This window comes from Physeter macrocephalus, chromosome 20 (assembly GCF_002837175.3).
Source record: "Physeter macrocephalus isolate SW-GA chromosome 20, ASM283717v5, whole genome shotgun sequence".
In the NCBI taxonomy this organism is placed as follows: domain Eukaryota; kingdom Metazoa; phylum Chordata; class Mammalia; order Artiodactyla; family Physeteridae; genus Physeter; species Physeter macrocephalus.
The window spans coordinates 57421831-57435059 of NC_041233.1; the positions used below are offsets into that span (position 1 = coordinate 57421831).

A 13229-nucleotide genomic window follows, 5' to 3' on the forward strand; every position below is an offset into this window, starting at 1 on the left:
TGTTCTGAATATTTTCTCACAGTCTATATCTTGCCTGTTTATTCATGGTGTGTTTTGATGAGAAGTTTCTAATTTTTGAATGAAGTCCAGTCAATCAACCCTTACCCCATGATTATGAAGATATTCTAGGTTTTGTTCTATTGATAGAAGCTTTATAAGTTTTAGCTTTTACCTTGAAGTCTGATCCATTTCAAATTAATTCTTAAGTGTATTGTGAAGTAGAGTTAGGGGCTCATTATTTTCCCCATACTTTTTTTTGACTGAAAATTTTTAAGATAGTTTATTTTTTTCCTGCAGTTTATTGTTAACATTTTATTGTGCTTATTTTCTGATTGTTTGGTTGGCTAGTATTTGTTTGCTCATTTATTATTTATACTTTTAATTGAAGTATAGTTGATGTATCATATGTTACAGGTGTATAGTATAGTGATTCACAGTTTCTAAAGGTTATACTACATTTATAGTTATAAAATATTGGCTATATTCTCTGTGTTGTACAATCCCCATACTTTTTTATTCAGTTGTTTTGGAACCATCGTTGAAAAGGCTTTCCTTTCCTCCATTGAATTACATGGGTGCCTTTGTCAAAAATCAGTTGGCTGTACAAGTGTAGTCTATTTCTGAACCTCCTGGAAAAGAGGCTGTTTGCTGCTGTATGCAGAGCAAAGGGTAACAGTGGCTGAGGCACTGACCAACTCCTACTTCATGTCCCTGCATGACATAGAAGATGAGCTCAAAGTCCTCTATTTTTTTTAGAGGTGTCTATCCTTGCACCAAATATTACACTGTCTTGATTGTAATTTTAGTAATTCTTGAAATCAGGTAATGTGAGTCCTCCACATTTTAAAATGTCCAGAATAGGTAAATCCACAGACAGAAAGCCTAACATTTTCTTTTCTACAAATCAGGTTAGAGCAATATCATTATGATGACCTTTTTTTTTTTTTTTTTTTTTTTTTTCTATACGCGGGCCTCTCACTGTTGTGGCCTCTCCTGTCGCAGAGCACAGGCTCAGCGGCCATGGCTCCCGGGCCTAGCTGCTCTGCGGCATGTGGGATCTTCCCGGACCGGGGCACGAACCCGTGTCCCCTGCATCGGCAGGCGGACTCTCAACCACTGCGCCACCAGGAAAGCCCCACATTTTAATTTTTAATATTGTTTTGGCTATTCTAGGTACTTTACACTTCTATGTAAATTTTAGAATCAAGTTAGAATTTCTATTAGAAAGAAGTCTGTGGGGTGTTGATTTGGATTCTTTTGAAACTATATATTCATTTGAGTAGAATTAACCTCTCAATAATATTGAGTCTTCCAGTGTGCAGACAGGGTCTGTATCTCCGTTTGTCTTTTTAAATTTTTCTAAGCAATGTGTTTTAGTTTTCAGTGTACATTTCTTGCACATAGTTTGTTAGATTTATTCCTAAGTATTTAATGTTTGTCAGTGCTATTGTAAACTTTTCTCATTCTCTGTTTGTTGCTAGATTATATAAATGCAATTGGTTTTTGACTGTTGACCTTGTTTCCTATCATTTGTGAATAAAGAGAATTTTATTTTTTCTTTTCCAACCTATTTGCCTTTTGTTTCTTTTTCTTGCTTTTTTTGAATGGCTAAGGCCTCCCTATAATGTTAAATAAATGTGGTAAGAGGACATCTTCACCTTGTTCCCAGTTGAAAGAGAGTATTACGTCTTTTGCCACTAAGTATGTTGTTAGTTGAAATTTTTTAGATGCCCTTTATGGGATTGAAGAAGTTCCCTTTTATTCCTAGCTTGCTGAGGTCTCTTTTTTTAAAAAATCATGAATGGGTGTTTAATTTTGTCAAATTCACCTCCCCATTCTATTAATATGGATAATTACATTAATTGACTTTATTAAGAAGTTTTGTGTCTGTGTTCATGAGGGATATTGGTCTGTAGGTTGTTTTCAAATGTCTCTGTCATGTTTTGGTGTCAAGGTTATGCTGGTCTTATAAAATGAGTTGGGAAGTCTTTCCTTCCTCCTCCATTTTCTAAAAGTGTTTGTATATGATCCTGATGTTCTTCTTCCTTAATATTTAATAGAATTCACCAGTGAAACTGTCTGGGCCAGAAGTTTTCTTTGTGCAAAGTTTTTTTTTTTTTAATTTATGTGGAGTGGTTTTTAATAATTTCAACTTCTTTAATAGATATAGAGCCGTCTAGATTTTCTATTTCTTGTGTCAGTTTTGGTAATTTGTGTCTTTCAAGAAATGTGTCCTATTTTATTCAACAGATTGTGAACTATTAATATATTTTATTTTATTTTAATACTCTTTCATTTTGGGTCAATGAGAGCCCATTTAGGCTGGCATCTATGCTCCTCTGTTGTATGTCCAACATTCCCTGAGTGTTTCCAGGTTCATCTTGTATTTACCCTGTCCAACCCTGGAATCAACCATTTCTCCAGGGAACTATGGTTCCTTTTAGCGAAGAATGGTATTTAGAAGCCAAGATTTAAGCATTAACTTTTATTTTACATCTATATTATATGTTTTGAAAACCATGAGTTCACACTGATACCTCCAGTTCCAGTATAGTGACACAGAGTTTGTTTTAGATTTCTCCCTCTACATATTTGTACTTCTCTTTTCTAATGGTAAGAAACCTGGTTTTTTTTCCTTTTAGCACTTAAAAAAATCATGTTCCCCAGGGAATTCCGTGGTGGTGTAGTGGTTAGGACTTGGCGCTTTCACTGCCAAGGGCCCAGTTCAGTCCCTGGTCGGAGAACTAAGATCCCGCCCTCAAGCCACGAGGTACAGCCAAAAAAAAAAAAATAGTGTTCCCTTGTCTTCTAACCTTCATTGTTTATGGTGAAAAATCTGCCATTATTTATATTGTTACTTCCATGTATGCAGCATCCCTTTTTTCTTTGGCTGCATTTAAAGTTTTGTCTTTGTTATTGGTTTTCAGCAGTTTTGACTGTGTTGGGCCTAGGTCTTGTTTTCTGATTTGGGGTTTTTTTGTATTAATCTTCTGGGGTTTGCTTATCTTAGATCAGTAAGCCAATGGTTTTCACCAAATTTTAGAAATATTTGGTCACTATTTTTAACTTTTTGTGCCCCATTCTTGCCTCTCTTCTGGGTCTCCAGTTACACAATGTTAGAGCATTGAAAATTGTCCCACAGGTGGCTGAGACTCTGTTCTTTTTTTCTTTTACTCTTTCTGTTCTTCAGATTATTTCAGTTGAATCTGTCTCTGAAGTTCATTGGCCTTTTCTTCTGCCATCTCCAACCTGCTTTTAAGTCCATCCAGTAAATTTTTAATTTCTAGAATTTGTTTGGTTCATTTTAGTTTTTTAAGGGTGAAAATTTCCATCTGTTTACTCATTGTGATTGTATCTTTCTTTAAGTTGTTGAACATATTTGTTATAGCTTCTGTAGAGCCTTTATGTACTGATTCCCATAACTAGATCATCTCGGGGTCGTCTTCTATTGATTTCTTTTTCTCTTTACTATGGGTCCCATTTATTTTCTTCTTCTCATGTCTAGTGTTTTTGATTGTATAGTGGACATTATAAACAATACATTGTGGAGACTCTGGTTTCTTTTATCTTTCTCTGATTATCTTACTGGCTGACCACTGTGACTTCATACAGTCTTGGTTTATGTTTCTTAGGGCAGGTGTGTTTTGGTTTTGACCTTAGTCCTGAGGTACATCCTTTAGTTCTGAAGACTTACTCTTTAGTCTAAATGCAGGGTCTTTCTAAGTTTTCAATGGAAAGTTTGAAACGCTTATTAAGACCCTCTAATTCAGTAGGAATCAAATTCAAAACCTTGTCTCCCCTCATGGGCAGCAGCTGGAGTCTCTGTTCAGATCTTTCAGTCTTCTAACTTTTACTTTCCATTGGAATATTTGGAGTCTCCCATTTATGTAAGTAGTTTGAGGGTTAGCCATGGATTTGAGGAAATTTATATGCATGTTTTGATGCTTCCTCCCTACCCTGTCTCTTTCTATTTTCTATTTTTCTTCTCAATTTCTAGCCACTATGGCTGCCCTGAACTCCATCTTCTGACATCTCAAGCTGATAGGCTGTGGCGTTCTAACTGAATTTTAGTCACCCTGCACCAAATAGCCTCATGAGTACCCTCAGGGAAAAAGCATGTAAACATGGATCTTACCCAGTGTGATTCTCCTTTTTCAAAGTCAGTCCACATCTCCCCCCAATTTCTGCCTACTTTTGGTCAACCTCTAGTGCCTTTGTTATTTTAAAATATTTTTTCCATGGTTTATAATTGTTTTCTGAGAAGGGGTTAATCTAATACAAACATCTCTGCCATTATTGGAACCAGAACTCTTTGACTTAAAGTATTATTTTATTTAGTATATATCAATTGCTTCATAAATGTTTTAAAAACACATTCAGTTTCATTTTTTAAAAATTGTGTTGTCAGATGACATAAATCACAGCAAGATCCTTTTTGACCCACCTCCTAGAGAAATGGAAATAAAAACAAAACTAAACAAATGGGACCTAATGAAACTTAAAAGCTTTTGCACAGCAAAGGAAACCATAAACAAGACGAAAAGACAACCCTCAGAATGGAAGAAAATATTTGCAAACGAAGCAACTGACAAAGGATTAATCTCCAAAATTTACAAGCAGTTCATGCAGCTCAATATCAAAAAAACAAACAACCCAATCCAAAAATGGGCAGAAGACCTAAACAGACATTTCTCCAAAGAAGATATGCGGATTACCAACAAACACATGAAAGGATGCTCAACATCACTAATCATTAGAGAAATGCAAATCAAAACTACAATGAGGGGGTGGGATAGGGAGGGTGGGAGGGAGGGTGATGCAAGAGGGAAGAGATATGGGAACATATGTATATGTATAACTGATTCACTTTGTTGTAAAGGAGAAACTAACACACTATTGTAAAACAGTTATACTCCAATAAAGATGTTAAAAAAACAAAAAACTACAATGAGGTATCACCTCACACCAGTCAGAATGGCCATCATCAAAAAATCTACAAGCAATAAATTCTGGAGAGGGTGTGTAGAAAAGGGAACCCTCTTGCACTATTGGTGGGAATGTAAATTGATACGGCCACTATGGAGAACAGTATGGAGGTTCCTTAAAAAACTAAAAATAGAACTGCCATATGACCCAGCAATCCCACTACTGGGCATATACCCTGAGAACTCCATAATTTAAAAAGAGGCATGCACCCCGATGTTCATTGAAGCACTATTTACAATAGCCAGGACATGGAAGCAACCTAAGTGTCCATTGTCAGCTGAATGGATAAAGAAAATGTGGCACATATATACAGTGGAATATTACTCAGCCATAAAAAGAAATGAAATTGAGTTATTTATAATGAGGTGGATGGACCTAGAGTCTGTCATACAGAGTGAAATAAGTCAGAAAAACAAGTACTGTATGCTAACACATATATATGGAATCTAAAAAAAAAAAAAGGTTCTGAAGAACCTGGGGTCAGGACAGGAATAAGATGCAGACATAGAGAATGGACTTGAGGACACGGAGAGGGGGAAGGGTAAGCTGGAACGAAGTGAGAGAGTGGCATGGACTTATATACACTACCAAATGTAAATTAGATAGCTAGTGGGAAGCTGCCGCATAGCACAGGGAGATCAGCTCGGTGCTTTGTGACCACCTAGAGGAGTGGGATAGGGAGGGTGGGAGGGAGACACAAGAGGGAGGAGATATATGTATATGTATAGCTGATTCACTTCGTTATAAAACAGAAACTAACACACCATTGTAAAGCAATTATACTCCATTAAAGATGTTAAAAAAAAAATTGTGTTGTCGGGACTTCCCTGGTGGTCCTGTGGTAGAGAATCTGCCTTCCAATGCAGGGGATGCGGGTTTGATCCCTGGTCCAGGAACTAAGATCCCACATGCCGCGGGGCAACTAAGCCCCCACGCCACCACTACTGAGCTCGCGCGCCTCAGCTAGAGCCCGTGTGCCGCAAACTACAGAGCCCACGCACTCTGGAACCCGTGTGCCACAACTATAGAGCCCACTTGTCCTGGAGCCTGCGTGCCACAGCTAGAGAAGAAATAAAACCCACACGCCACAACTAGAGAGAAGCCCACACGCCGCAGTGAAGAGCCCGCGTGCCACAATGAAAGATCCCACATGCCTCAACGAAGATCCTGTATGCCACAACTAAGACCCAAAACAGCTAAAAATAAATAAATCTTTTTTTTTTAATTGTGTTGTCTCTACATGAATAGTGTTTGTGGTATTAGCAGTTGCAAAAGAAGTACTGAACCTGAGTCCAGAATGTATTAGTACATGTCCCAATAGTGCCTGTACACTAATGTCAAATGATCGTTTATTCTTTTAAAATATGTGCTTGAAATAATTTCAACTTAAACAATATAAGAATAAAACAAATGGATAAATTTTTAAAAGTTTAACTTGTTTAGTTTAAATGGAAAACCAAATTTATAATGTTATTTTTCCCTATTTTCTTAAATTTTATTCTTGTCTATTTACTCTTTTCCAAAGAATGATAATTGACCAAAAATGAATTATTTAAAATATCTATGCATCCATTGCTAATATAAATAAATACATAAATGAATAAGTAAACAAACAGGGGAAGAACTATAGCGCTTCCTTAAGAAGAATTCCAATTAATAGATGTAGATGGAAAGAGAAATTTAAAAGTCACCATTAGAACACCACAGTAAAAATTACAACAGGCAAAATCCACCAGTATGCTACAATTAGCAGGCAAAAGTTGAAGCAGAAGCAAAATATTTGCATAGTCTTCAAGTATTTCCCACAATATATTTAGTAATTTCTAAAGGAAAAATAATAAGCTTATAATAGAGAATCTTGGCAGACACAACCATAGGCAAGTGGTCAAGGTTAATATCACCAGAAGCACTCAGCAACATACCTCTTGACTTGATGCATTGAGAAGGGCATATCACCTCTGTTGTATCCTTCCCAATAATGTATAACCTCAATCTGATCATGAGAAAACATGAGACAAACCCAAACAAAGGGACATTCTGTAGATTAATCAGTACTCTTCAGAAGTGTCAGAATCATGAAAGACAAGCAAAGACTGAGGAATTGTCACAGGTTAGAGGAAACTAAGGATACACAGCAACTAAATGCAATGTGGGATCTTGGATTAGATTCTGAACAGAAAAAGGATGTTAGTGGAAAAACTGGTGAAACTCAAATAAGTTCTTAACTTTATATTGTACCAAGGTTAATTCCTTAGTTTTGATAAATGTTCTGTGGTTGTGTAAAACATCAACATAAAGGGAAGCTGGGGGATTTCCCTGGTGGTCCAGTGGTTAAGAGTCCAGCTGCCAATGCAAGGGACGCGGGTTCGATCCCTGGTGGGGGAACTAAAATCCCACATGCTGCAGGGCAACTAAGCCCACGTGCTGCAACTATTGAGCAAGCCCACGCACTGCAACTAGAGAGCCCACGTGCTGCAACTACAGAGCCCCCGTGTGCCACAACTAGAGAGAAGCCCGTGCACCACAACTAGAGAGGAGCCTGTGCACCGCAACGAAAGATCCCGTGTGCCACAGCTAAGACCCGCTGCAGACAAAAATAATAAATAAATATTTTAAAAAACATAAAGGAAAGCTGGGGAAGGGTATACAGGAACTCATATCTATTTTTGCAACTATTCTGTAAATCTAGAATTTTAAAAACTTGATTCTTTCCTATTATTGGTTATAAGAGATCGCCCACGTCTTAAGATTTTTCTCTTTAATTTCAACACACATATTTATATCAGTAGTTCTCAAAGAGTGTTCTTAGACCAGCAGCATTAACATCAGCTGGGGACTTGTTAAAAATGCAGGTTCTCAGAAGCTCTGGTGATGGGACCCAGCGATCTGTGTTTTTTTTGTTTTTTTTTTTTTTTTGCGGTACGCGGACCTCTCACTGCTGTGGCCTTTCCCGTTGCGGGGCACAGGCTCCGGACGCGCAGGCTCAGCGGCCACGGCTCACGGGCCCAGCCGCTCCGCGGCATGTGGGATCTTCCCAGACCGGGGCACGAACCCGTGTCCCCTGAATCGGCAGGCGGACTCTCAACCACTGCGCCACCAGGGAAGCCCGCGATCTGTGTTTTAACAAGCCCAGATGATTCTGACATGCACCATTGTTTGAGAGCCGTGACATGTACTATCAGTAAAAACTTAAGACTAAAAGGAAACATTTTAATTAATATATTGGCAAGTTTGATTACAATAAAGTATAACCAGTGTTTTTTTTTAAACTGGTAAAATACATGTAACATAACATTTACCATCTTAACTATTCTTAAACATACAGTTCGTGATATTAAATACATTCACATTGTTGTGTAATAGTCACCACCATTCATCTGCATAACTCTTTTTAAAAAATTTTTTTAAATTTTATTTTTGGCTGCATTGGGTCTTTGTTGCTGTGCGCGGGCTTTTCTCTAGTTGCGGCGAGCCGGGGCTACTCTTTGTTGTGGTGCATGAGCTTCTCATTGCGGTGGCTTCTCTTGTTGCCAAGCATAGGCTCTAGGCACGTGGGCTTCAGTAGTTGTGGCTCACGGGCTCTAGAGCGCAGGCTCAATAGTTGTGGCACTGGCTTAGTTCCTCCGTGGCATGTGGGATCTTCCTGGAACAGGGCTCGAACCCATGTCCCCTACATTGGCAGGCGGATTCTTAACCACTGCGCCACCAGGGAAGTCCTATCCACATAACTCTTAACGTCTTATAAAACTGAAACTCTGTACTCATTAAACAGTAACTCCCTATTCCCCGCTTCTCCCAGCCCCTGGCAGCCACCATTCTATTTTCTGTTTTGACTATCTAAGTGGAATCATACAGTGTTTGTCTTTTTGTGACTGGGTTATTTCACATAGCATACCGTCCTTAGGTTTCATCCATGTTGCAGTATATGTCAGAACTTCTTTCCTTTTTAAGGCTGAATACCATTCTACTGTATGTATATGCCACATTTTGCTTATCCATTCATCCATCAGTGGACACTTGGGTTGCTTCCACATTTTAGCTATTGTGGATAATGCTGCTATGAACATGGATGTACAAGTATCTCATCAAGACTCTGTTTTCAGTTCTTTGGGGTACATACCCAGAATTGGAATTGCTGGATCATATGGTAATTCTATTTTTAATTCTTTTGAGGAACCGCCACTATACTGTTTTCCACAGTGGCTGTACCATTTTTACATTCCCACTAACAGGGGAATGTAAGGGTTCAGATTTCTCCACATTTTCACCAACACTTGTTTTCTGGTTTTGTTTTGTTTTTTTAATAGTAACCATCCTAATGGGTGTAAGGTGGTATCTTATGGTAGTTTTGATTTGCATTCCTCTCATGATTAGTCATGTTGAGAATCTTTTCATGTGCTTTTTAGCCATTTGCATATCTTCTTGGATAATCTCTGTTCAAATCCTTTGCCCATTTTTGAATAACTGACACCCCTACCTTTCGTATATGCAGTAAAGTCACTGCTGCTCACATACTTGTTCATGAGCACATCAGTGGCACTTTTGGGCTCTCACTGTCTTTACTTCCCCCTGTCTACCTTGTCCCGCAGCTCCCATAAATCTGGTATTTACACATAGGATCTATTTGTGTGTTGATTTTGAGAAATAAGGCAGAATTTGAAAACTACATGACAGTATTTCAGTATTTAAACCTATTTCCAAAAAATTCTCTTTACAGACCTACAACAGCTGTGCCAGACTCTGCTTAAATCAAGAGACAGTATGTCTAGCAAGCACTGCTATGAAGACTGAAAATTGTGTGGCCAAAGTAAGTAATATTACACATCAATATATATTATACCACATCATAATAATGGTTTATCTATAGACATCTTTACTCAGTATTGCTATTAAAGACTATTATAGGACTTTTAAATATTTATTTATTTTATTTTTATTTATTTGGCTGCGCTGGGTCTTAGTTGTGGCGTGTGGGATCTTTTAGTTGCAGCACATGGGATCTTTAGCTGCGGCATACAAGCTTTTTATCTTTAGTTGGGCATGCAGGATCTAGTCCCCTAACCAGGGATTGAAGCCAGGGCCCCTGCATTGGAAGCACAGAGTCTTAACGGCTGGACCACCAGGGAATCCCTATTTTTAAAAAGAATGTAGGAGGCATCATTTTATCCAAAGCAGATTGCAAGTTGGAGTTTCTTTCTCTTCAGTTGCAGCAGAAGTTTTTGATTATGTGTTCTGGTCACACTTTAGTCTAATTCACATTTGTTGCTTGACAGTAGTTATGGATTATTACAGATAAGATTTGTGTGGGACTTCCCTGGCCGTCCAGTGGTTAAGACTCCTTGCTTCCACTGCAGGGGACACGAGTTCGATCCCCGGTCGGGGAACTAAAGATCCCGTGTGGCACAGCCAAAAAAAAAATATTTGTATAAAAAAAATACAGTTATTCTCATAAGTTTGTTGATGGTTTTAAAATGTAATAAGTATAGAGTACACCATTGTAGGATTGTGAAATATGCTATAGAAAATCCAATTATTATATCACTATTATTATTTATTGAGCAGCTATTGATAAAAATACCGCTTTTGGTGATCTTGATCTGACTGGACAAGTATGTTTAATCACACATATGGAGCTTCTTGTTTGTTATGTATAAATGTGTGCCATATCTATAGCCTAAATACAAAAATAATCTTATGTATTAGAGATATTACAATCTAATAATTGTATCAACTATGCCTCAAGTTTTCCATCTCTAATTACTGAGGAACTTTGACCGAAATTTAAATTATTCCAGGAGTAAGTAAAAGTACAGTACGGGCTCTGTTTCTAGACTTCTACTCTGCATATCTGCAAAATTACTGCCTTTTATAACTATTCAGGGATTTGTCACTTTTACAACATTCCCAACTTTAACTAGTTTAATCTATTGTGTTATACACTCAGGGTCTCTGTTACTGTTATTATTAGAGCCAGGCCTGGTATCATGTGTCTCCATTCTTTGCTACAAAAATCAAGGAACAGCAATATTTTTTATTTTGTTTTATTTCTTAAAACATGAAGTAGTTTCAGTTGATAAAGGACATACTTTGTCAACTGAAAATATATCATACAAAATAGAACCATTGGAAATGATCCATATAAGAAGTGTTGGAATTTATTAAAAGTTATAGTGAAAAAAGGTAGAGTTAATCAGTTCAGTTCTTAAATTAGAATGTCTTAATAATTTACTGCAAAATAGGAATATTATAAATTAACGTGTATTTATTTTTCAATCATATAGTCACAACTAGCCAAGTGCTGATTGACCCTATTTTTTATCTAGTATTTGTACTTTGAGGAGACCAATAATTTGGGCCTTTGAAAATAATCTTTTTCCTTTTTGGCCATGCTGTTCTCAGTTTCATCACAAGTGGGTGACTTCTGGCTAAACAAGGTAAAATCTTAGCGTGAGCACTGATCCAAGGACAGGGTGACGATTTTAATGAGTTACACTGAGAGCTGGCCAAGTGAGCATCTGTTCCTTTTGTTTTCTCAATACTTTGTAAGCCAGGATCTCTAAGCTACATAGCTATGTTGGTGTATATCTGTATGATGGTTTTTTTTTTTCCTCTCCTACCTTCTACTTTAGCAGTGCATGGTTAGAAATCTTGAGGCATCTGGCACAATGGCATAATTTCTTCTATGCTCTTGAGTGAGGAAATAAATTTGCTCATTGCTGCTGTTTCCATTGCTCTCAACTGGTGATCCTCTCATCCCATTCTTGCTTATTTTAGCATTATTCTGCCACCTATATCCTTTCATCATCTCCTTAAACACCCTAATTTAATAATGATTTCTATCATTCCCTAGTTTAGGAACCCACCTACCTTTCTGATTGCTTTTATTGGCCCATCTTCATCTTCTGGTTCATTGCTTCAGATTTGAGCCAAATAATCAGTTGGTCAATGGCAAATAAAAACATGTAGCTGAAAATTCTCTTTCTTGCAACAGTCTCCAGTGAAGTGCCAATAACATGGGAATAGGAAGAATTTTCCCTTTTTTATTTACATATGTTACGTGTATCTCATGATTCTGTGCTGCTTCTACTGGCCTCATTTATTGCTTGCCTTTTGAAAAGTAATGACTTGCCATTATTTTTGTAGGTCTGTAAGCTTGTCCCTATTTCATGCTCTTCACCTTTAGCCCTTAACTGGATAGTTTCACCTGCTATACTTGATATGGCTGCATTGGTTTTTAACTTGGTACAAGTATGTGTTGTTGATTCAGATTGTGCTCCAAAGTGGCCTTGAATGTCCACCTCCATGGAGAACAGCTATAATATGGTGATATCAACCATTTTGGTCCTCTAGTTTGGTCCAATTAGTTATTCAAAACAACTAATTCTGATAGGTGTGACTTTGGTTTGGGTGCAGATGGTAATTAAAGTCTAAGACCTTATTATTGAATACTGTTTATATAAGACATTAATACCAGTTAGTCCCTTTAAAAACAGCAATCCTGTTATGTTTGGACCCCTATAATATATTGTATGTGACTTCTTTGCCAGAGATATCTTAAAATAAATGTTTTATAATAGGTGTATGAAAAGAGACCCTTAGTCCTCTTTAGAATACAAGAAGACAAAGTTGTAAGGCAAACTACAGCCACCCTCGGTTAATAATCTTCTGAATCTCTGACTTGAAGAATGAGTCTTAAGAAAACATTTTAAAATAAAGATGGAAGAAGGGTCATTTTATAGTATAACTTAATCCAAGTAATATTTGGAGGCATTGAGGTGTTTTTTATTTCTTCCAGAGCCTGCCTTCTTACTAATTATAGCCCTGTAGTTCATGAGGTTTGTGTTTGGAACATGATAAGCTCTGTGTTTATTGTAGCTTTAAATGGACAGTCATTATTGACCTCCAACTTAATCTTTAAAATCAATAATCATGTTGTACCTAATTGTCAACCTTCATTATGTTTTTTAATTTGTAAAGAAAGCTTACTGGAAAAATAAAGAGCATTAATTTTTGTTATATTTTTATTGACTTTAAGTATTATTGAAAATTTTTGTTTTCAGGCTTTTCCCTAATTTACCCTTATACACACACATACACATACAGTTAAAACTGAGTTGTTTTTGAACACATCTGCCTGGATTCCTGCCTAGGTCAGAGAAGTTCTGCCTCTTTATATTTAGAAAACAAACCCCTTCCATAGTCCTTTGTAGATGTGTTCTGTATTGTAGTTGTTTGTTGTTATT

General features: G+C 37.2%; 1 protein-coding gene across 6 annotated transcripts in view; it reads left to right on the forward strand.

Annotated features, from left to right (window-relative positions):
- The window catches only part of BTRC (beta-transducin repeat containing E3 ubiquitin protein ligase), a 194312-nt gene that overhangs the window by 117407 nt on the left and 63676 nt on the right, over positions 1 to 13229 (forward strand). For all 6 annotated transcript variants that reach the window (XM_024121310.2, XM_024121307.2, XM_028480958.2 and 3 more), the window contains one exon: positions 9704 to 9793. In XM_024121310.2, the coding sequence (XP_023977078.2) occupies positions 9704 to 9793 (90 nt within the window). The remainder of the gene's footprint in view (positions 1 to 9703; positions 9794 to 13229) is intronic.